Source organism: Malaclemys terrapin, chromosome 21 (assembly GCF_027887155.1).
Source record: "Malaclemys terrapin pileata isolate rMalTer1 chromosome 21, rMalTer1.hap1, whole genome shotgun sequence".
Classification (NCBI taxonomy): Eukaryota; Metazoa; Chordata; order Testudines; family Emydidae; genus Malaclemys; species Malaclemys terrapin.
Window position 1 is genome coordinate 943529 of NC_071525.1, and position 24683 is coordinate 968211.

The following is a 24683-nucleotide window of genomic DNA, read 5'->3' on the forward strand; positions in this document are numbered from 1 at the left end:
ACCCCGATCAAGGAATATCCCTCCACCCCCATGCTGGGCGCTGTCCTACAGACCTTATGCTCTAGGTCATTAAAACTCTCTTGCAACCTGGGCTTATGCTTTTGCTCCCCAGGCAATGATAACTGTATTACGGTCATGCCCATATTGTGCTAGGGCCTGAACAAACCATAGTGAGAGACAGAGTGTACGGCCTGAACAGCCATGGCTCAGAGTCTTAGATCTTTAAGGCCAAAAGGGGTTATAGTGATCTCCTGCAATTTCACCCAGTAATCATAGAATTGTAGGACTGGAAGGGAGCTTGAGAGGACTTCTAGTCCAGTCCCCTGCGCTCATGGCAGGACCAGGTATTGACAGGGATTTGTCTGAGCTTCTCCTAATTCCTGTCTCCAGGCCATAACTTCTGAGTGAGCTACAGCAGTCCTTTAGTAAGACAGCCAAACCTGACTGAAAAATGTCAAGGGAGAGAATCCACCAGGTTCCTAAGAAAGTTGTTCCAATGTTTCCCTCCCTGTTTAAAAACTCACACCTTGTTTCTAGTTTGAATTTGTCTAGCTACAGCTTCAGCCACAGGATCACATTCTGCCTCGCTAGATTAAAGAGCAATAATTGACTAGTCTGTTTTTTCACCCGTGTAGGTACTTAAAGACCAGGGTCAACACTTCATCTTCTCTTGGTTATACTAAACAGAGTGAGCTTCTGAAGTCTCTCCCTGTAAGGCAGGTTTTTCCAGGCCTGGAATTATTCTTGTAGCTCTTTATAAACCCCTTCCAATTTTTCAACATGCTTTTTGAAATGTGGACATCAGAACTGCCCCCAGCATTCCAGGAATGGTCTCACTGATGCCCTAGACAGGGTCCTGGTCCAGTTCAGTGTTTCTGTTTACACACCCCTATCACGTTGACTCGCTCAGCCAGCAGTGCACTGCGAGTTCAGGTTCAGCTCCGGTTATCTCCATGACCCTACGACTTTCCAGGACACGGAAGTGCACCAGCATCCCGAGATGTATGCCCTGGCATCTGGTTATATTAAAATGTATGTTGTTCACATAAGCCCGGCTTAGCAAGTGACCCAGGTCACTCTATGGCGCTGCCCCATCCCGATGGCTTGTGCGTGCTCCCTATGCAGAAAGGAAGGATTGTTCTCTCCGTTTACAGACGGCGGCACAGAGGGATTACGTGATTTGCCCCAGATCATGCAGGAACTGAACCCACAGCTCCTGACACGCAGGCTCGTGCCTGAAGCAGCACATCCTGCCATGGAGATGGTAAAATCCGCTGTACCTGTGCCAGGGACTGCAGGGACCTTCACTGGTCCTTTCAGTGGCTCTCTGCAGCCTCTGCTTTGAAGTGGGGGGCACCTGACCCTCTTCTCCCCCACTCAGGTGCCTTCCCCCCCAGCTGCCTGACCCCCCGGCACTGCTACCTGTGCACGGGATCGCAGCACCACTCAGGGTTGGCCTGGCTCCTCAGCTGCGTGGCCTGTCTTCCAATATCCCTGCCTGAGTAGGGGAATCTACAGGATCTCTCCTGGCACCACGGGCAGGAAGTTATGGGAGATGAAGCTGCCGAGAGCAAGAGACCTTTCATCTGCTTTCCAGGTGCCTGGACTGGGCGGGGCGCCCGGTCACTAGAGAGCACTATGACTGCCTGGTCTAGGTTGCTGGGGCCCGTTAAAGGGGAACGCGGATTGCTTTAAGTCATATGGACGAGGGCTGGTGCCACACGCCCTGACTGCACAAGCTTTTCTATGCTGCAATGGTAAGTCTGGTTATCAGACGGTGCCATGACAGTGGTTTATGGGTTCTGTATTTGGGGGATTTAAATGGGCTGGCAAGGTCCCTGGGCTCTCCTGTCCCCCGTGGGATTGGTCTAGAAAATGAAATGTAAATAAATAAGCATTAATACTAAAAAATAGCCACTGTACAAGTTAGCAAGCGCCCTACTCCAGATCACAGCCACGGTAATGATCCATACCACTACAGCAATATCCTCGGCCGAACAGCAACCACGAACGAATGCATCCTTCCACCTCCCAGCTGGGCGAGGTCTGCGAGACACAGGGATTGTGCCACCGAGACCGGAATGCAGCCCTCTTTAGGGTGGCCCACTGAATCCATCAAGAAGCAGCAATGCTACACGACTGTTTCAGACAGGAAATACAGAATAACTTTGTATCCAACTGAAAAGGCAGGTGTCAAAATGCAATTAATGGGGATGGAATTGGGCCAGGACACAGGCTGGCAGGGCAAGCAGCCCCCACCAACCTCCCTAACCCCCTACACACACTCTGCTGAGCAGGGGGCAGTTAGAACACAGAATAATGACTTGACATGTTGTACTAGTGCTGCCCAAGCAAAACGGCCAGGAGAGCTGGTGGCTACGTTAGAGGCAGCTGCAATACAGGGAGTGTCTGCCAGCGCAGAGCTCCACACAGAGAGAGCGTGAGTGAGTGAGTGTGTGTGGGGGTGGGGGAGCCGGATCCTCGTGCGTGTCTGTCACCACTGCCTCGTGCTGGTGTGGCTGCGCCGGCAGACTCGCTCCTTGCTTTTAGGACTAAACACAGGAGCCCGAGCTCCGTGGCCTCTGCTGAGGCTGCACTTAGGGCCCATCAGTGCTAATTGGGGTGGTTTTGGAGCTGTGGGCACCTGTGACCTGGGGACCCCGACATTCATGGCACATGGGATGCTGCGTCCCTTGGTCGCTTTCCCCCAGCTCCATTCATCCTCCCTTTCCTCTCTGCATTTCACAGCCCTCTGCTCTCTCTTCTCCGCCTGGCTGCTGCTTCCCTTTTGGTCCCTGCTCCGTTCCTCTGCTGCCTCCCAACCCCCTGAGTTGCCAGGGGTGGGTTGTGGTTTTTCAAAAGGCTTTGCGTTGCTTAGCGACCCATCAGTATGCTTTATACACCGCGCCTGCTCGGCACAGGGCTTCTGACTGAAGCACAGTGAGGTTGCCGGCTCCCCCACTGAGGGGGCCACATGTTTTGCCCCCATCAGAACAATTATCCCTGGTGTGCTGAGCACAGGGACCCTTTTCACATTCCAGAACGTTCACACCCCTTAAGCTGCTTGGAGCCAGGTAGCCTGCAGCACAACTCCGCCAGCTACAGCTTGTTCCACCCCATTTCCGGGGAGGGAGGCGGGGGAGGATTCTGGGGCTATTGGACTACCATGGGCCCCACACCCATTCAGGCTTGTGGGAAAAGGCATCCGTTCCCAGTGACCAGTGGCAGCGTGACGCGCTCCCTGTGAGTATGGCTGGCTGCTCTCCAGATGGGCACTGCATTCCCCACCTGCCACAGAGCCAGCTGCAGCTGTGTTTGGCTCACTTGTCACCCTTGTCTCTTAGCTCAGCCTCCCCAAGCCAGCTCTGCTCCGTCACCACTGCCAGCCTCAACCCCTCCGTTTGCCCACTTCTCCCTCGTGTCACTCCCCTCCCTTCCTCTCCCATGACACCTGTCGCTCGCTGGCTCGCTGTGGGCATTGCCTAGGAGTAGTAACATGCATCCTTGGACTCGGATACTCCACTTCCAAACTGGGCTGAGCTTAGAACAGCTCCCTTGGAAGGAACACACGGTCCCAGAGGCTTGGCTTGGCTTGGCAGGGAATGGCCCTGCACTGGGGGAAAGGAATGGCAAGGGAAGCCAAGAGGAAGCCAAGTAGCCTGGGCGAGTGCTCCCAGCAGCAGCATCACCTGGCTTTGCTTGTTCAGGGGAAGGCAGGTGGTGGAAATGAATGCTCTGGCCTTTGGTGTGAGCGTGGTCCTGCAGCCGCTCGCAGCTTTCACATGGCAGTGCGTGCCAGCTGTCCTGCTGGACAAGCTTCATCTGCTCAAAAGTGCTTTTTGGGAAAAGGAAAAAAACTTCGGTATGTTGACCCGTCCCTAACCCTTTTCCTTCTCAACCCCACCAAACTGTTTTCATCAGCCAGGCTCCTCCGTTCACGTCCTGCTTGTGGCAGCCAGACGACCGCTCCAAGCCCTTTATCGGAGGCATACAGCTGCCTGATGATGGGGAAGTACTGTTCCAGGGGGAGGAACACCCTGCTGACTGGTTAGCAGAGAAAGAAGTAACCCGCCAAGTGAAAATCTGCCTGTGAGAGGGTGTGCGCACGTGCAGCAGAGGAATGGTTTAAATGCGTAGTGGAGAAGGAGGCTGGAGTAGCAGTCATGGTATTGGCAATCGCCTCAAACAGAGCTGGGATTCCTGAGTCCACCCCCCTCGCTGCAGTAACCTCTCGCTATCCATGGCTACGTATGTAGTTGACCAGACGCACTGCTCTGTGCTGGAGTGATGCGGAGCAGCCAGGCTGCATGGGGTTTGGGGAGAACTGTAATGGCCTTTGCTGCGTGTGGCACTCCTCGAATACTCTGCTGACTCTAGAGGGTGGGACTGTATGCTGGTGGATCTCTTTCCCAGGGGTACAAGATCCTAACACCACCTTCTATTTATATAGCATCTTTTATCCAGAAAGATGGCAAAGCGTTTTACAGACAGACTGGCCTTAGCTGGAACTGACTCGGGGGAAAGAGCGCCACCTACTGAACTGACAACACTACTTCTTGCAGCCCCTGGGTTTACCTGGAGTCTCGTGTGCAACAGCTACACGCTTAGCTTTTGTGATAAAGCAAGATGAGCGCCCAGTCTGGCACAGCTGCACACTGGTCCCAGGTAACTGGTTGTGCAGAGAAAGGGAGGTGAATAGATGGCACTGAGATCTCCTCACTGCGCATAGTTCAACAGTGACCTCCGTCTGCCTTTTACAAATACAGCCCGGGAAGGGTCTTTCTGCTGCCCCTGGTTCCGTGCAGCGTTCCTGGACTGCCTTGGCCTTGGCAGACACAGTTTGTCTAAAGGCTGTGCACTAGTTCAAAGAGGAATGAAGTCTGAGAAGTGTTACGTGGGAGAGCAGATTACATGCTCACAGTGGTCCCTCCTGGCTTTGGAATCGATGAATCTGAGACCGACTATGGCAAGAGAGAAGCTTGTTTTGTTTAGTGCTGGGGCCTCTGGGACCTGCCTTTCTGACGTCCTACAGCCTCTAGCTAGGCACTGGCTCCCTCCAGTATCCTGTCTCCTGGTTCCCAGAGAGTGCGGCTGTGCACTTGTGGGGAGCCTGTCTGGTTTTTCTAGCCTGGCATCCCTAGGTGGGTTGCAAAGGGCACAGTTATCTTCATGTTGTGCTGGGAGATGGTCTTTAACTTAGATTAAAAAGTTATGAGGCTGTTTTCAGCAACTCCCCTCAGCGCAGGAGGCTTCCCACATCCTGTGGTTTCCCAGTCAGCCACACTGCAGCATATGACTTCCCAGATAGCTGGCTGGCCCAGTGGCAGTCAGCATTCTCAGAGGTGCTTTTCAGAACAGCTCCTATGGGACTGGGGAGAGGGACACTGAGCTGCAGGCAAGCTCAGGAAATGAGGCTTTATCAAATGAAGCCCCCAGCATCATCTGAGAACTCTGCCTCATCTCTCCTGGCATTCAGGGCATGGAGGTTTTTCCACCTCCTTCTCCCAGGACCTTGGTGATCTTTCATTGAGGGAGGAGGGCTGAACACAACTCCCCTCCGCTACAGCCTGTCAGTGCCACTCTGCGTCAGCCAGGGCCATCCAGATGATGCAAGGCGCTCCCTCCTCCGAGGGCGGAGCAGGCGGCCTCCACAATACTCCGGAGACTTGCACTCAAAGCCCTGTGTTGGGCTGCCTCTGTAGCACTGGGCTAGCCAATTAATTGTGGTCTCTCTCACCCCTGAACAGCTTCGTTATGGCAACCGAGAGGGGAAGTTTGGTCTTCTCCAAAGCAGGCATTTTTTGCCTCTGAGCCTCCGCTTTAGGAGTAGGGGACTGAACTGACTCTAGTGCTGTTATAGACACCAGAAGCCTCTCACCCATATAGAAAACAAATAGCCTTGTTCCTAATTTGCACTTCAATAGTGTTCTCCATCTCCGATCCCAGAGCGCTGCAGGTAAACATCAATCCCCGTGGGAGGCCAAATATCATTATCCCCTTTTGTGAGAACTGAGACCCAGTGTCTTCCCCAAGGGGCAGCGCTGGCAAAAGAAATCAGGAGTTGGGACCCCCAGTCCCCTGCTCTAACCACTAGACCTCTCTCTGCTAATACTAGGGTGAGGAATGTGATATTAAACAGATTCTTGTCAACATAGTTTTTTATGCTTGCATATTTCATTAGACTCTCCAGATACAAGAGACTTAGGGAAATAAAAATAATAATAAAGCAATCCAGAGAGTTCTGAGTTGAGAAACTTGGACAAATTGATTTGGAGGAAATTGCCAAAAACTCCATCTGTTTTCCCTTAATGATTTCACAAGGAAGCTGAGCGAAACCCACCCCTGAGACGCAAACGGGCCTTGGCCGATCCAGCCACAGAACCCCATCAAGCATCTGCTCCCCTCTTCTCCAAAGGGGCCTGGAAATAAACCTCTTGTACACAGCAAGCAGATGGAGAAGTCTCAGAGGAAACCATGGCGTCACGGCTGGGTCTTGAAGATAACAGGAGCTGTGGTTCTCATCACGTCTGGAACCCAGGCCATCGGGAACTGCATCACAAGGCTGCGTGCCTCTGAGAGGCTCCGTAGACACAGGCTTGCTGCTGCTGGTTGGAAGTGGCTTCCAGTCTCGACTACCATTGCACCTGTACAGAAAGCAATCACGTAACGGCACGTTGAGCTATGCCCTCTGCCGCCCGCCAACCAGTGCCAGTGCGTCTCCCCCGGAGTGCTTACATCCCAGCCACCTGCCCTCTGCTGGAGAGGTCTGGATTGGATTCCTTCGCTAGGAGTTCGTCCGCACTGCTCGGACTGGCTGGAATCGGGCAGCCCTTCTGGGGCAGAGCAGCGAGAGGCTGGGGGTGCCATCTGGCATGGCAGTGCAAAGCCCCTCGAGGTTAGCAGGCCAGGCCGCTCCTCAACCAGAAACTCTGACTAGTATTTGAGCAGCTGGAACATAGGTCTGGAAGGGAGCACCTGGGTCACGGAGTCCAGCTCCCTGCTGTCGCAGGCAACCCCTCATAGAATGTTGTTCATAAACCTGTCAAGCTTCATCTTAAAGCTAGCTAGGTTATCTGAAAGGGTAAGGCGTCCTGGACCTGCAGCCGGGGAAAGAGACCAGCAGTAACCAGACCAGAGTCCATTGCTGTGTACGCTGAGGCATCGCCGCTGGGACACGCCGTCCAAGCCAGCCAGTGGTTCCAGCTCAGTTACTGCTGAGGAGATGGTCTGGACTGGCCTGAACTGAGCCTGGGGATCTGGCAGAGGCCTGTGACAAAGCTCGCCTGCAGAGGCTGGGGGCCAGAGGAACAGGCCTCACTACTGCACAGGAACAGGAAGAAAAGCAGCGGAGGCTGTGGGCCCAGCCAGAGAGTTTGTCGACCTTGTCAGGGACAGGAAATGGACCAGAATTCAGTGTTTTGCATGTTCCAAAGGACGGAACGTGGCAATGGAAACATTGCAAAGTTTCCCTGGAGTTCCTAGCTAAGGCTCGGAGTGCCATTGAATCCTCACATGCTTCGAGTAAAGCGCATTCACAAGTCTTTGCAGGATTGGGCACAGGGCCGGCTCCAGGCACCAGCTTCTCAAGCAGGTGCTTGGGGCGGCCGTTCCGGAGAGGGGCGGCACGTCCAGGTATTCGGCGGCAATTCGGCGGACAGTCCCTCACTCCGCCTGGGAGTGAAGGACCTCCCGCTGAATTGCCGCCGCAGAGCGCGATTGCGGTCGCGCCTTTTTTGTTTGTCTTTTGTTTTTTGTTTTGGCTGCTTGGGGCGGCCTGGAGCCGGCCCTGATTGGGCATACGTTTTCCTGCAGTGGAACCTGACCCCCTTACCTGGGGGGCAGCCAGGGAAAGATCCAGAAGGTGGGAGCAGAGCAGCGGGCATTGGTTAATGTGACCCTGGGTCTCTAGTCTCCCTAACCTCAGTCAGTGGCTGGGGGTGCATGTGTGTAGGTGTAGTAACAGAAGTCAGGAAAAATACGTTAATATTGGGTTGATGCTAACGTCATTTGCTCCCCCCGGGTTGTTTTACGAGCCTCTCGCCTGAAGACCAAGCTGCTAACCAGAGAAGTTCAGAATGATGTATAAAGCCACAGAAAGGTGTTGAAATTGCCAACACGCTCTGTTAGTTTATGCTCGTTGTTCGCAGGGGGCATGTGCGTGCTAAACCCATAATCCAGGGCCAGTTTCACATGCACGCTCCTTTTGAAAAGCAGGAGGTGAGCTGCCATTGCTGTCAAACACCCATAACGCAGACAGTCTCCATGGCAGCTAGAGCCCAAGTAGGGAATCCTGTTCAAAGTTATCAAAGGTGTAAACCGGCGCAGGTGCCTTTCAGTGCTGTCAGGAGGGGAAGGAGTCTGTTCTCATGAGGGCTCCATCACTCGCGGGGAGGTGGTGATAATGAGTTTGCAGGAGACAACATTGTGCTGCGAGTTCAAATGTAAATGAAAAGTTCATGAGGAACCTTGACACGTTGAGCAGCGGGTGGGAACGGAGCAGCAGCAGCAGCTCTCAGCCTGCCTCTCTCCTCTCCATTCCCCATCAAACAGACATCCCTGTCCAGCAGCATGGCCCCAGTGCAGATGGAGCTTGGAGGGTATTTCGCTGAAATGTGACTGCGACGCTGACTGAAAGCAAATCAATCTTTCTGCTGAGTCGTGTGTGTGTGTGTGTGGGGGGGGTTCTTATGAGGAAATTGTGAAATTGCTGCTGCTGGGGAACATTCTGTTGCATTATTAATATTTATTCCCTATTTTGCAATATGGTTCAGAGGCTTTCAGCCCAAGGTTAATTATGTCCTGGGAGGGGTGTGGCGCTTTTCTGATTCCATAATCTTGCTGCAAGTAATTTTTTAAGACCAGCTGCTTTAGCAGTGTATGGTTCTAAGCTGTGGTCCTGAGGCCAAACAGAGGCAGGGTTGCAGACATCCAGCCTGAGGCCACTGAAAATGCCCTTTTGACCTGTCGGTTTTGCAGGGCTGGGTTGTGCAGGAACAAGACAAGTGTCTTCTGCAGCTGCCTTCTGACACTGGGGACAAGAAAGTGGATAGCCAAGGCCCTATTTCCATGAGCACCATTATCTGACCTGGCGGAGACACCCGGGTGCGGGAGGAGAGTTGTGTGAGATGACTGGTTTCCTGTCCTCTCCTGCCACACTGAGGTGTACGTCTCCTTGGCAGGTACCACGATCAGCAGGATGTGACCAGCAACTTCCTGGGTGCCATGTGGCTCATCTCCATCACGTTCCTCTCCATTGGCTACGGTGACATGGTGCCTCACACATACTGTGGGAAAGGCGTCTGCCTCCTCACCGGCATCATGGTAAGAGTTTTCTCAAGGAAGCGGCCCAGGAGGGGGAAGTACACAATCCGGAGTAAAGCTTCGGGGAGCCAGGGCCAGCAGATTGCCCCTCACACCCACCCACTGGGTCCTTCCTATACTGAGCCTTGGAGATCCTGCCTCAGTTTCCTTCCCGTTTAGAACACACTCCTTGGGACTCCACTGATTCCCCTCCCAGGGTCTAACCCAGGGCTACAGCTTGGGAAGCAAGACCAGGCAGGTTTGGGTTGGGGGATTTTACAGAGCCCCCTTCCTTCCCCACTGGTCGGGGGCTTCTCAGCTAGTTTGTCTGTGAGCAAGACTTCACAGCTTTTGCTCCTGCTGAAAACTGGCAAGGCTGTGAGCAATCAGGATGCTGGGAGCTGGGGAGGTCAAACCCTCATCAAGGGTAAGCAAAACTCACAGCGTTAATCTGAACCACTGCATGCGCTGGGACAGTGGGACGAACAGGAGGCCTCCCGGGCAGGCTGGCACTCAGTGGTGGAACTCACTCCGGTCTCTGGATCACTGCGTTGGGCTTCCATGGATCTGACATGTCCTTTGTCTGAGGAGTGAATGACACTTAGACAGGATCTAACAGGTCTTGACACATGACTTTGGAGGGGTGTGTCTGTGTGGATACCTGAAAAGCCCACAAAGTACACAGTTGCCAGAGTACCATGGGCCCAGTTCTGTAGCCAGTGGATGCCCAGAGCTACGCTGGGTGGGAAGGCTGTAGTGTGTATAATGTCTCAGCAATCCTGGGCTACAGCAGTGGTTGCCAACCCTCAGAGGGGCAGTGAGAGCTGCCCACTAAGCAGGCAGGCTCTAACACCGCAGCTAATGCCAACCCACGCAGGGTGAGCTGGGGATATGTAATGGGCACAGGTGAGTCTTTAGAACAAGTACGGGGCTGGGGCAGAGACCCAGCTGCCACTGAGTACAGGCTGCTGAACAGTGCAGTGTGACAGAAGTTTTCTGGTCTCATCGGAGCAGCTCCACAGAGACCCTGGTCTGTGTGACAGAAATATCCCTCAATCGGTGCCCAGCAGTGGGGTTTGGCAGCTGTCCCAGACAGGCCAACCTCTCAGCCACTGGTTTTTACAAGCGTCTGCCTTTCTCTCCCCACACTGAGCTGCAGCCCATCTGACTGACTATCCCGGATTGTCTCACTGACTATCGAATCGCCCCAGCGCCTGCAGCCGAGCTCAAGAAAAGCTGTGGAAAGCGGGCCTCTTCCTCAGTGTGCAGAGCTGCCTCCTCGCAGTGCTATGTGTTACTGGGAGACTGATGCAGAATGAAGGGAGCAGGGAGAATATTTTTATTAGTGGAATGAAACATCACCTGGTACAGCAAACTTTTCCAGCTACCTCACTCCTCAGCAGCCTACGATGGGCGACTCGCTGTGCATTATACACTAGGATCCTCGCTTTGGCATGAAATAATGCTCCCTGCTTTCCTTAATCAAGCTAAACGACCCAGCCGTGGCTACCCACTGTTTTACAGCTGGTGTCTGAGTCCCACAGACATTTATATCACTAGCCAAGGCCTGTTCCTCTTTCACGTACACTTGGATGCGGGGAACTCTGCTCCTCAGCCCCTGTTCAGGCCAACAGCTCCGTGGGGTTACGCAGGCAGGCGCTAGTCCTCATGGGCACCCTCTGCATCAAGGAATCGCTCTTGCTGAGACATTTCTCTCTCCTTCCTCCCTGACCACAGGTGATGATTACAGTAATTAGTTAAAGGCAACCTCCCCCTTTGGTTACCATGGTGACCATGGAGGCCAAGGCTAGGGCTGCATGTGCGCGTGCTGTGACTAGGTTTAATAACAGGCATCTTGCCGAGTTCCCGAGTACCCGTGCGGTGATTTGCCACCACGCAGGGGTCAGAGCGCTGTGGCTTCTGCCTACCACAGCAGACACTTGGAGCTCCTCTGCAGTTCGGTAGGAGACGCCATGGCAGCTGCCTCACAGCATGGCACAGCTCGCCTCTCTGACTAGGCATTTCGAAAGCACCCAACAGCGCGGTGTCCAGCCAGTGGCCTCTGGAGGCCCTGTCGGCTCTAGGCTGCAGAACCAGAGTGAGCAGGAGTGAGAACTGGGACTGATTCCCCCCGTGCAATGACATTGCCTGCAGAGGAGCGTCTCTCGATCTCGCTCTGAGAGAGAAGCAAAGCAGACTCTGAGCTTCCAGGCCAACAGAGGATGGGTGGATTCGGTACAGGAGGCTGGGGTGACCCACCCCCATCACAGGTAGGGATATCTCCAGGACAAGCCAACATCTGGAGCAGGCTGGTGCTTGGTTCCTAGAGCTGTTTGTCAGAACAGTGAACAGAGATGGTGAGCATCCCTAGTGTACTTGTGGGGACTAGATTCCATCCTAAAACTGCTCAGTGCCAGCTGGTTTCAATCACGTTGGAGCTACTCCAGCTGTTGTAAGGAATCCTTGGGAGAGACAAGAAGCCAGCTGTGAAGTCTCCACACCCCCTCATTCCATTTGTCATTTTCACCTCTTCATTAATATTTCATTTTGTTTGTGTTCCGTAAACTAAGCTAATGAAGTCAGTTCTCCCAGGGCTGAGTGAGAGATACCGGGTCCCCTCTCCAAAATCCTCTTGATACGTTCCAATTTCTTGAGTTCTCCAGCTGGAGATGTCCCATGGAAGCCAGCCTGAAGGAGAAGCCGAGAGGCACTTGAAGATGGAGGTGTGCAACCTTGACTAGCCAGAGATGGATGGGTCGTTATTGAATGAAGATGCACAAAATTGTCCGTGTGGGAGGCCCTGGTGCTGTGCTGCACTGTTTGGGCCATGACGCAGCATGATCTTGATTGAGCTCTATTGTGGACTGACCTGCTGTCACCAGGCAAATGCCACCACATCCACCAGGAGACAGCACTGGAACCGCTCTGTGGGGTTCTGCTTCTCCAGTCAATAGACGACACCAGGTCCTCAGCTGATGTAAATTGGCATCGCTCAGGATCTGGCCCAGTCTTCCCTCCCCAATCATTGGGTGCTGGGGATGGGGGTGTGTCTTCTCTCTCCTCTTCCTTTCTATCGTCAGGAGAGATCCCAGCAACCACTGTGGGTGCGCAGAAATCTGGGTAAAAATCTACCTGTGTTGAGCAGCTGCACGAGGCCTAGGCACCAATCAAGCCCTGCTTTCTCCTTTGGGGTTTAAATGGCCACAGCCCTGGATGCAGGTCCTGGCATCGAGGGATGGTCCACGCTCCCCAGGCTGCCTTGGGTGGGTGCTCAGCGTGGGCTCACAGGAGGGGCACAAAGGCCAGGACAGCAGTTGGGAACTCCAGAGAGACAGGCTTACGCTGTGTCTACACTGCAGCCGCTCCAGTGCTGTGGCTGTAGTGTAGACCCTTATGACCCCGACAAAGGGGGTTTTCCCATTGCTGGATTTAATACAGCTCTCAGTGAGACCATAGCTCAGGCAATGGAAGAATCCTGCCGAGCTTGCAGCAGCTCCATGGGGGCTGCGGGTGGCTGAACGGCAGCTCTCGGGTGTGGGTTTTTCACAGAGGTAGGGCAGCCGACGTGTCAGTGATAGACCAGGGCTCAGCTTGCTCCCCTAACACGGTTCCGAGCACACACAGCGTCAGGTATTTCCAAGCCCAGCCCCGTTTCATTCCAAGGGTTCCTCTTCCGTCATCACTCTGCTTCTCTCCACTCTGCTGCCCGGACTTGCCTGTCTCCCTTGCAAGACCCTCTCCTTTATGGGCTGCATCTGCTGCTCCTCCTAGCTGCTGAGTGGGACTAAGGGTGGGATCTAGTGCATCAGGCTGGAGCAATGCTGTGGGAGCCACCCGCTGGCTGGCATGGCCCGAGGGACCATGCCAAACCACTGAGGCATGAATTTGCTCCACTGGCCGACCAGTTCACAGATTTTCCAAGTTCTATGAGAGCAACTGGTTCCCCCTCCTTCTCCTGCCCCTAGAATCCCAGGCTCGCCGGACTCTCAAGAAAGATACATTTCAACATGCCAGAAACTACCCCTCAGTGTCTGGGTTTTAGTCCTGCCTGCTGCTATTGTGCTGTGCCAGCATGCTCTGACCCTTTTAATGCAGCTCCCCCGGGGAGCATTCACTCGCTAGCCTGGGAAAGTACTTTATCTGGCTGCTGCCACAGTAACGCCAGCCAAACGGGAGGAGTGTGACACTTCCCAGCAAACAGCCAGAAAATGAGTCTGTTAGCGCCTGCCACAGCCCCTGGCGCTTCCTGCCACAGCTGACAGATCAGCCCCTCTGCTCAGCCAGCCACAGTGGAGGAGAGCAAGCAGCAGCTTCTGGCGTGTGAGTTCCTGCAGCTGGGAGGAAACGCTCCCCAGCTGAACAGAAGCAACAGGGGTCAGGCTTAGGTGTGAGTGAGGCTAAGCATACAGCACTTGTCCCCCCCAAGCTCTGAAAGAGAAGCCAGGGGTTATTGTGAACCTGAGGCATGGCCCGAAAACCCACCCCCTCCATCTGATGGAAAGTCCTGTCTGGAGGAGCGAAGGCAGGTAGTCCCCAGGCACGGATGCCTGGCGTATCTGCAACGTTCAGACGTGCACTCTGTAAAAGACATCAGCCTGGTGTTAGAGCCAGGGTGGGTCTGCAGAGCTCAGACACCAACATGATGGGCACAGCAGAAGAGAAGAACAATAGCAAAAATCGCTTGCAGCAGTGACCCGGCCCCGAGCTAACCTCACAGCCAAGGGCAGATGTCCAATCCCAAGCTAGACTGGGCGAACCAGAAGAACCTTCACTCCAAGGGAACAGAGGGAATGAAAAGTGTACGTCCGGAGCCTTACAGGAGAGCTCAGACCGGGATGTTTGTTAATGATTTTTAAGGAATGAAAAGTCGCTCCCCAAGGTCACGGTCTCTGCCAGGCAGCACAAGGGAGGCGGTCTCATTCCCACACAGGGAGACTCGGGCAGACGCTCTCACTCTCTCTCTAACACATGCACCGATTCGCTTTCAGGTTGGCACGTTTTGCTTTCAAAGCCAAATCTATCCAGGAGATAATAGCTACCAACGGGGCTCTCCGCTTGCCAAATGGAACATATCCTGACTCAACCGGGCACAGTTCCTACTGTAATTGCTTGGTAAAAAGGAGCTACCAGCTGTCACCGTTTAGGGGGAGGGAGAAGGGGGGAGGGAGAAAGTGATTCACATGATCTCATTTCTGTGCCGAGCCTCATTGTAGTAAAAATGGGTAGCTGACCACCGTGCAGGGTGCCAGCAGCCTTTTCTAAAGGAATCGCTTAGGAAGAGCCAAGGAGAAGGTGCCAGCTTCAGCTGTGCTAAAAGCATAGGCGGGTTTCTTTTTCTCTGAAGCTCCATGAGAGAAAACAGAGATTGAGAGAGAGCGAGGGAGCGTGCCTGCAAACCTGCTGGGGTGTTTGAGCCATCCTCTTCCCAGCCACGTGGCCCTGCAGCCTAAATCAGGCGACATCCAAAGGGCTTCCTTCATGACTCTCACAAAGGAAGCTATTTTTTAAATAACAAAGGGTTTAGTCAGGCCAGTAAGTGTCATTATTCCCATTTCACAGATGGGGAAACTGAGGGGAAGGAATATGCTGCCAAGGTCACACAGTGAGTCAGGGTAAGAAACTCAGGAGTCCCGGTTGCCTGCATTATCAATCCTCCCACAGCAGTGAATGGAGCCCAGGAGTCCTGGCTCCTAGTCCCCCTGGCTTAGTTGTGAGCCTACACTCCCATCCAGAGCTGGGAACAGAACCCAGGAGTCCTGACGCCCAGGTCCCCGGGGGCTGATGACTAGCCCATGCTCCTTTCCAGAGCTGGGAATAGAACCCAGGAGTCCTGACTCCCCGCTCTCCCACCCCCACTCTAACCCATAAAACAGACTTCCTCCAGGAGCCAGGAACGCCCCCTAATCCTGATGCTCGCCTCCTAAAAACAGTGGGGCCAGCTCCTTAGCTCAGGGGCACTATGCCAACTGCACCAGCTGAGCTGGAGTATTGAGTGCAGCTTCTAAGTGTCTTGGGAGGGTCAGGAGAGGGCGATGGTTTCCTGATGACCCCCTGTCAACCAGCAGCATGGTCCAGTAATTACACAAACAGCCGCTCAAGGACACATGTCCAGCACTGTGGGCAGCTGACCCCATGGAGTAATTAAATAGATGACCTGCTGCACAAGGGGGTGGGGGGTGAAGTGTAATTAATGTATGTAAATGGCTGGGATGGGGCTGCGGTCATACAAAGCACCATCACTGCACAGTTTCATCCCAAGCGTCCCTCTGCGGGAAGGCAAGTTGCATTTTGGAAGTAGGAGGGGGCCGCTCGCTGCTCCATGATTAACTCTTTGCCTTCTTCTCTCCTGCCCTTGCTTTTCCCACGGCAGGGGGCTGGCTGCACTGCCCTGGTGGTGGCCGTGGTGGCCAGGAAACTGGAACTCACCAAAGCCGAGAAGCATGTGCACAACTTCATGATGGACACTCAGCTGACGAAGCGGGTAAGGTGCTCCAGGCAGTGGGGTGTCTGTCACGGCTGGTTGGGGTAAAAATCCCCAAATGTAACCACAGGAAACCTTAAGCCAGCTGGTGTAAATCCACTTTGATCTCAATGGAACTATGCTGCTCTAGGCCTGCTGAGAGTCTGGCCAGACCCTTCTCATCTTGTAAACTAGAGTGTGACATCACAAAGAGACCAGACATTGATCCGGGAGGAGAAAACTTGCCTGTACCCAGAAACTCCTCAAGCATCAACAATGCTGGCTGAAGGGGGCCGCTGGCCATTTGCACTATAAGCTTTTCTTGAGCCCTGACAGAAAAATATCATGGAATGCTGCAGTGTTTCTGTTTCCCCACATTTCTGCAGGAACGTTTTCCTCTCCAAATCATTTCCCCCCTTACCCAGGTAATTCCCCACTCCAGGTAATTTTCCTCATTTCCTTATGGAAGTGGCTAATTAAAATGAAAAACCAAAGTCTCCTCTCTGGGGCAGAGCTCAAAAGATCACTGAGCTGGTGCCCTGGTGCAGGTCGGCCTGCAAAGACAGCACTCAAAGGGGAAAACACTCCTGTAGAGCAGGCAGAGATGTGTCCATCACAGAGCAATGGAGCACATTAACCGGTCAGGAGCTGTTTCTTTAAGGTACAGCTTTTGTGACAAGTTTTCCCAACACTTATGTCTGCATGAAGATCACAAATATTTTTCCCAAGAAGGATCCTGAAACACCACCGCCACCAGTGTCAAAGCCCTGCTGTGCTCAACAGGTCTCTGTCAGCCTGCCACCCATTGGGGGCTTCATTAGAAACTGAGCTCGGCTTTAATCCGCTGCAGCCTGAATTAAGCGTGGAGTGATTTTTATTGTGGAGTCGTAGCAATGCATGCCCAGTTGGCCCCGCAGCCCCGTTTCACTGGGGAATTATTCATGAGAGTTGAGCTGCTTTGCTTTGCATCCGAAGAAGTGGGCTGTAGCCCACGAAAGCGTATGCTCACATACATTTGTTAGTCTCTAAGGTGCCACAAAGTACTCCTGTCCTTTTTGATTTGACTATAAATTGTGTTGGCGGACAGCTTTTTTTTTTTTTAAAGGAGAATATACAGAGGTCAAAAGGAAAGTTCAGGGACATATTCCTCTGCTGTCGATACAAAAAATACAGCCTACTTCACGCTACAGTGGCACGGCAACAGCTGTAGCATAACAGAAAATAAATTGTATAAGCCGTACATGGTCTGAATGCTGTGCAGGCTTGGAAGAGGAGCTGTCAAGTCTGAAATGAGCAAGTAACACCAGCTCTCTCTCTGTCTTCTGCTCCCAAAGTCTGCCGTTTACAAGGGACTTAGGAAAATCTGGAAAGCCCAGCTGTGCACCTGAGCAGAGGAAGTGCCACAACCCTGTCCTAGGAGGAGACGGGCTGCCTTTCCCCTCTCAGAAGGGGAGCCTCCTCTTCATCTCTCCAGAGCAGGCCTATGCCGACTGGAGGCACGGTGCTTATTTACATGCTTTGATCCCAGCTGGGCAGGGCCGAATGATCGCTCAGAGGTTCTCTGCACTTCAGCAGCAGGGCAGCATTTCCGACAGCTGCCCATCCAATGACTAGTCGTTCTTTACGCTGGGATGGTCCCCACTGTGTACTAGGCACTCTACAGACACACAGGAAGACACTGGCCCTGCTCCCAAGATCTCATGATCAGAAACGCTCAGACAGACTGTAAGGCAGAAGGGATACCTACAGCAACTGAGCTCTCCAGGGCTGAGAGGGCCACAGAGCCAAGTACTGAACAAAGGAATCCATAATACAAACCGAGAGCATGATCCATTCATTATAAAAAGTAGTTTTGTTTGTTTACTGTACGTTTCAAATCCTTTGATAGGACTTATTCTGCCTTTGCTGTGGGAGCAGTGGAAAAGTCTCCTGAAGAATTAGTTCTATGTGAACTAGATATTGTGTTCTTTAGAGCCATACTGGGCGGGTTGGCCAGCAGAAGGATTCAACAGAACATCGAATCCGGGGCTTACCGCATTTTGGACTAACTTCTCGGTTGGTATAAATGGGTGCAGCTCTGTTGACGTCAGTGGAATTTCATCCATTTACACCAGCCTAGAATTTGGCCCCATGTCTCTGATTTCCAGTAGCTGCTCCCAAAAGGAGGAAGCCAGCAGCTTTTCCCAGTCAGGGCAGTGCAGGGATTTCGGTGACGCTCCCCTCCCCTCATGGGACCTTCCAGAGGCAAACCAGGTGGTCAGGTGACCTTGTTAATGGTGGCCTAGCGCTCGCAGACCCCACTCGCACCTCTGCCCGGGGGAGTTCCTTCCGAAAGCCAGAGGAGCCCTCGTGTTGAGCTAGAATGATGCATAGACCAAGCCAGCCTGGAGCGCAGCAGGTAGCAGTAGGTTCTGACAGCTGCAGGGGAGTCTAGCCAGGGAGCCGCTCCACGAGGAGAGGATGGAGTCAGCGCAGTTACACCTCTCGCCGTGAGGAGTCAGGTTCACACTTGTATAAATAGGTGCAACTCAACTGAAGCGAAGGGAATTGCTTACACGAGGGTTGAATTTGGCCCATTGACTTTTCATGAGTCAGAGTGGATGATCCTTGCAAAGCATGCTGAGCTAATCTTTCCACTTACACCAGTGTGGCACTAGTGCAACTCTCCTGACTTTAGCCGAGTTACACTACAAACTTGTGCTGGTGTAACTATGGAAAATCTACACCGCCTCGCCCCTGGTGCACACAGCTTCTGCCTCTCGGGGAGGCGGAGGTAGGTAGTGTCTCCACTAAGCTCTACGGAGGAGCAGCCGCACCAGTACAGCGCTGTGAGTACAGACAAAACCCTAAGCCTGGATTTCACCAGCATGAATGAGAGAGTTTCTCAGGGGGGAAGAAATCAGTGAGGACCCAGTCTTTGCAGCCTAGCCATGGAACTGCACTAGAAATCTGGCAGTGTATAATCACTTTATACCCTGTGGTGACTGTACCTAATGTCATTTCAAATGTGAGTGGCGCCAGCAATGTTTTGTACGAGTGAGATGGCAGTGAAGCAAAGGTAGATACATGACTTTGGACTGGCTCAGCGTCACGACTTGGAAACTCAATTTTCAAATGTGTCCAGATCCTGTGGAGACGTAGCAGTAGAGGAGATCGAGACCACGAGCAGGGAATTGAATTGAAACTGTCAGAGATGAAGAACGTTACACAAATCTTGAGTGCGATGCAGTGCCCACTTGCTGAAGAGAGGGAGAAATCTAGGAGGAAAACCAGATACCTCCCATAAGCAGCAGAGAACTGAAATGATCATCTTCATAGCCAGGGACTTGGGGCAGTCAGAAGAGCAAAACTAGCTTCCTCTGTGTTCATTTTTAAGGGATTTTAAAACATGGTGAAAAAATAAGCCGGCAGGTTGATGTTGGACATATTTTTCCAAGGACCATGCAGTGGATTGGTCCCTTTTGGTGATAAAACCAGGAATCTGTTATAAAGCAACAAAACCCCTGAAGTGATGGTTTGGAAGGAAAACGGAGGAAACCTAATTGTCCATGCACCCTCCTTACAGCTTCTTTTCTGGTCTCTCCATTCTCCTCACTAGAGCAGCGCCCCGTGTTACTTGCCCTCCGCCCCATTCCCCAACCCTCATGTATGTTTTATTTGTTAAATATGCTCTAGGACCTACAGAAATCAAAGGCAGCTACAGATAAAATCCAAGTGGAAAATCTGGTGGAAAACTAAGAACCCCCTGAAAAGTTTAGGGATAAAATTGTCATACCCCACAGAATATCCCGGGATCTTGGGGAGATTCTGGTGCCTCCCTCCTTCCTCAAGATATCTGCACTTTCCTCCTTTCCATCCCTTCCAGCCCCAGTGTCACTGCGAAGAGACATTTGTTTCTGCAGGGTGCCCATTCTGAGTGTCTGGCAAGGGAGGAATGTCTTGCGAAGAGCAAGCTGCCAACAGGGTGTTGTGCAGGAAATGCAGAGTGCCGGCCGTGCAGGGAGACCACAGCCACAGTGGCGTTTACGGTGACATAAGCGATACAAAAAGCAAACAGTGGTTAAAACCTGTTCCTCCTCCTCCTGTGGCTATTGATCTGCTGGCTTTGTGCCAGGTGGAGTGTGGCCAATTCATTTCAAAGCAAGCACCAAAGCAGCCGTTTAACAGCAGACTCTTCAAGCCAGGTTCATGCACAGACTCTCTCGGCCCGAGCCACCAGCAGGGGGTTAGTAAATTCAGTGATGTCCGTGTGGCACTGTGGTTTGTACATGTGTGTTTGCAGGCGGAGGATCCTGTTTTCCCACACCTGACAGCCCGGCCTAGCCACGACGAGAGCACGTGGAGTCCTGATTTAAGAAATACCTGGATTTGATTACTCTGGGCACAACCACCAGCCTAATGTGAAATTGAATTATAAACCCATGTATGGAAAGTGCAGTACTTGGGGGTGGTAGAAAGAGGAGAGCCCTGGTTCATTCTCTCGCCAGCACCGGCAATGATAGAACAGGCCTGTGTTCAGGTGTGACCTGCTACCGGAGACAAGTAAACCTGGGAAGCACGTGCCCAAGAGTCATTAACATCTGACGGCTGCTGGGGGGTCTCAGTCAAGTCCCTAGTGGACAAGTGGCCATAACAAAAGCAAACGATTGGCTGGTTGGCAGTCTCAGCAGCGAGGCTAAAGACGGAGTGAGCCATGAAGACTGCTGCCCCACGGCCAGTCCCTCCAAGCGGTGGCGACGCACTAGCACAAGAGACTGGAGGAAGCTTTCACTTGCACTGCCAGTGCTGTAGACAGAGGACCCGAGTCTCCCAGGCTGTTGGTTACTCACACAAGGTTGTGTATAAAAATTCCCCTGGTACTCACAACCTCTCTTTGTTCTCCTGCCCCAGAACCGTAGCAATCTGCAATGCTTTTGGAAATGTCTGAGCAGTGGTTATCTGTGCTTAAACTCCCGACACAGAGCAAAACATGCAAAAACCCAAAAGGTAACAGCTAATTACAAATCAGTTTGTCTTTCCTGCAACCAAGGAACGCTTCCCCCTGCTCTTTTCACGAATTACTCAAGATGTCTGTGTTTAAATGAAGACTTTGTCCCTAGCCGTCTGGATCCTGTTGGTCTGTCTCAAATCGGTGGTGCACTGAGTGATATCAGCTGTTTCCATGCCATCAGGAGGAATATGTGGCTTTATTGCATGGAGAGGGCGCTGCAAAGGGGAAAAGCTCTGGCTTTAATCATTGGGGATAAGTACAGGAAACTGCAGTGGTGCTGTCCCCATTTCCAGTGTAACCAAACCTACCTGTGTGTGAAACAGCTGTCACAATGGTTTGGCTACCGTGGGGAAGGAGCAGCTGGCACAGGGGGTGGATTCCTCTCTGCACGTGAGGCATGTTCACACCGGCGGCCGATACAGAATCCATGCCCTCTCGGGGACAGGGGTAAATATCTGCCAGGCAAGGTTCCCTCTAATTTTTTACATCCATATGCAGAATTAATTTTGTTATGTGCACCAAAATGGAGGTGACGTGTGGTGGGGGTGGGGCCAAGGGGTTCACAGTGTGGTGGGGCTCAGGGCTGGGGCACATGGGTGGGGTGGTGGAGGGCTCTGGCTGGGGATGCGGGCTCTAGGGTGGGGCCAGGGATGAGGGGTTTGGGGTGCAGGCTGCCCTGGGGCTGCGGCAGGGAGAGAGGACTTCCCCCAGCTCTCTCTCACTGCAGCCCAGGTCCAGGCCTCTCACCGGCTGCAGCAGCTCCGGGTCCGGGAGAGAGGCGCCTCTCGCACCTGCGTGCCTCTTGATAGCCTGCTGTGTGCCCACCCAGCTTAGAGGGAACGTAGCTGCCAGGGATTCTCAGTGGCATATGGGGATGGCCTGGAACTGGTTCCATGAAGAACATGGTCCTGCCCAGCACAGGGTAGACCGTTGCACATTTAGGTGCAAGGTAAAAACTGAGGGGCAGGCTAGGGAGTGTGTGGGAACCCAAACAAGAACACTGCTGCGTGGTCCCGAATCCACTCCTGCCTCACCTGCAAAGTGTCCAGCAAAGCACCTTGTCAGCATAAGGAGGAGCCCACTCATCAGATCTGCTCATTCGCCACCAACCCTCTTTCTTACCCGTCACTCTGGTGAGCAAGGGCTCGATCCTGCCGAGTGCCAAGCAGCGCTGTAAGGTGCCGAGTGCCCTCAGTTCTGACTGACTTTCATGGAGGGGAGGGTGCTCAGCAGCTTGTAGGACCAGTACAGACCAATCCAAACCATTGCCCCAGGCCTAACGTACAAGATACTGCATCCCATATGCTCTCTGAGCCAGGTGGAGAAACTAACCTGCAACTGGCTCTCCACTTTTGTCTTGCAGATCAAGAATGCTGCAGCCAACGTCCTTCGGGAAACGTGGTTTATCTACAAACACACAAAGCTGCTAAAGAAGATTGATCATGCCAAAGTCAGGAAGCATCAGAGAAAGTTCCTTCAAGCCATTCACCAGTAAGTGGAATCCACTCCAAATGGTGACCAGAAGAACAGTGGGGTGGGAGGGAGAATGACCAACATGGTCCAGACCTCGATGTTCCAGCTCCGTTCATAGAGAAGAAAATCTGAGCAATTTTCCATTTCCTTGCCAGATGCCATTCTAAATATGCTTGTCTCTTGTGACCCATTTGTTGTGTGGGGCTAATCCCAGCTGGATTTCCAGAGCAGTTAATGCTGATGGAGGGACCAGCACACGGAAAAAGGACATGGCTGTATCAGCGTTTTCTTCTTCCACAGGCTGCGCAGTGTGAAGATGGAGCAGAGGAAGCTGAGTGACCAGGCCAACACGCTGGTTGACCTTTCCAAGGCAAGTTTCTGAAGTTCTCTTGGAGGCTTACAGGGCTGCAAGCCTTTCATCTACATTTACTGTATAATCAATCAGTCGGAGCTGGCTGAACGCAATAGACAAAAGGTCAAACATTAGGCATCTGGAAATGACAGTCGGGGTATTACTCATACCCTGCAGCAAGGGATAGGGCCCCCGTTTGTAGCTGTTACTACACTCGGAGATTGGGGCAGTGTAGATTCTAACAGAGGCTGGAATTGGATAGGTACAATAGTATTGTGTCTCATCTCTGGAACGGGAGCAGCTGGCACAGATGGGGTGTGCCAGTTCCCTTTGCAACCCACACACAGCAAAGCAGGATCTGGGATCAATCGTTTAAGGTCAGGCTTCTCAAAGGGGCTTTAGGCAGAGAAGTGCCCAATTCCCACTGAAAGTCAGCAGCAGCTGGACTAGCTCAGGCCCTGTTGAAAATGACAGCGTAAAACATTAGCCAAAGACGCTCTTCATTTGAAGACAAAATTCTGGTCAATTCTCACCCGGGCAGACAGGGGCTTATCCCAGAGACCGAATATCAATGGAGCCGCAGCAGCGTCGCAATATGCATGTCTTCAAAGAACTGCAAGAGCTAAAAGCTCCCAGGCCTGGAACGCCCAGCTGCTCCATTGGCAGGTTCAGATGTGGGGAGGACATTATTTCTGGTTACTCTCATCTCGGTCCCGGGTTAGATTTCGTAGCAGCGGGAAACCTAGTTGGAGAGGCAGACTAAGAGCTCAGTGTTCACGTGCGGTGTCCTGCTGGGAAGAAGATTTAATTTAGGGAGCAGCTTGGCGCTTCCTCTCCCTGACAAATAGAAGTTGGGTTGCTGTCAATGCGATGGCTTGTCTCTACGGCGGAGATGGGCAGAGACAGTAGGTCCCCAATGGGGATTATCCTTATGATGCAAATATCAGTGTCCCAAATCACCCACAAGCAAGGAACTACCCACACAGCAGTGTAGCCTAAAACCAGGGAAAGATCCGGCCCAACCCAGAAAGCAGGTCCCTCTTCTGTTCGTTGCTATTGTATTATGGGGGTGCCCAAAGGCCCCAGTCAGGATGAGGGCCCTGTTGTACTCGGTGTTGTACAAACACAGGTGACGTCTTCATGGCCTCCAGGGCTCTCAGTGCAGAAGATGAAGGGCTAGAGGTGGAGGCAGAACACATGCAAATACCTGTGGGGTGATAGACACAGCTGACGCTGGGGATCAGGTTTAATCATCTCCGCCGCGTGCAGATGGATCGTAACACAGAACAACTGCGGAGCAGTAGCCGGAGGCGAAGCTGCACAGGCTGCTCGCACCGCCAGTAAATAAATCAATCCACGTATCTGACACAATCAAGCCTGCCAGAAAAGAGTTAAATCAGACAGTTCCAGCTGCTGCCAGTGTGTGCACCTCGCAGCCGAGAGGTGAACTCTGATGTTCTGCTGATCAATGTCTTTCTTAGTGGGATGCTGTTGACCAGCCAGAAGTCTCACATCTTTCGTCTCTGTCCAGGCTTCCCCCGGCATTCAGTCACCAGGCAACCAATGAGAAGAGCATAGCATCTCTCTGGTAAAAACCTGTTAAAGGAAGAAACTCGTTAGAGCAAAATTCTGTAACAGGCTTTTCTTTTAACGGGTCATTGATTCATTTTAAAGACTTCTCTCTTGATTTGGAAAATACGCTTCTGCCTCGCTACACAGGAAACATCTTCACTTATTGACTCAGCACTTTTGTTGCAATTTGCTCTGTTGCACTGGAAGTTCAGTCTCTGAACAGAGATTTCCCTCTTCCCCGTATCCATGTGAAAAGGCTTCACTGTTCACACACTGCTGTATTTGTGACAAGTATTGGTTTAGCTAGGTGCAACTGTGCCCGAACTCCCTCTAATCAAACTTTCACCTCCCTGCTGTAATTTTCCCTCTAGTCTATTCTTTCTTCTCTTCTTTTAGCCACCTGTATTTGTCTGTTCCCATCTCTATTTTATGAACAGCATCAGAATCACAAGGTGGAGGTGTGCAGAAATCAATTCACTGAGGTTGCATGTGTGCGCACCCATGTCAGACCACACCAAGAGCAAAAAAGACCAGAT

At 52.5% G+C, this 24683-nt stretch overlaps 1 protein-coding gene across 3 annotated transcripts in view; it reads left to right on the forward strand.

Annotated features, from left to right (window-relative positions):
• LOC128827208 (small conductance calcium-activated potassium channel protein 3) overlaps positions 1-24683 on the forward strand; it is a 47444-nt gene that overhangs the window by 13095 nt on the left and 9666 nt on the right. Inside the window, exons 1-5 of one of the 3 annotated variants that reach the window (XM_054011022.1) lie at positions 7847-7861; positions 9180-9321; positions 15671-15781; positions 22114-22241; positions 22524-22593. In XM_054011022.1, the coding sequence (XP_053866997.1) occupies positions 9223-9321; positions 15671-15781; positions 22114-22241; positions 22524-22593 (408 nt within the window). In that variant the 5' untranslated portion in view covers positions 7847-7861; positions 9180-9222. Of the gene's footprint in view, positions 1-7846; positions 7862-8553; positions 8598-9179; positions 9322-15670; positions 15782-22113; positions 22242-22523; positions 22594-24683 lie in introns of those variants that run through there. The other 2 variants (XM_054011021.1, XM_054011020.1) reach the window with 2 other exon arrangements.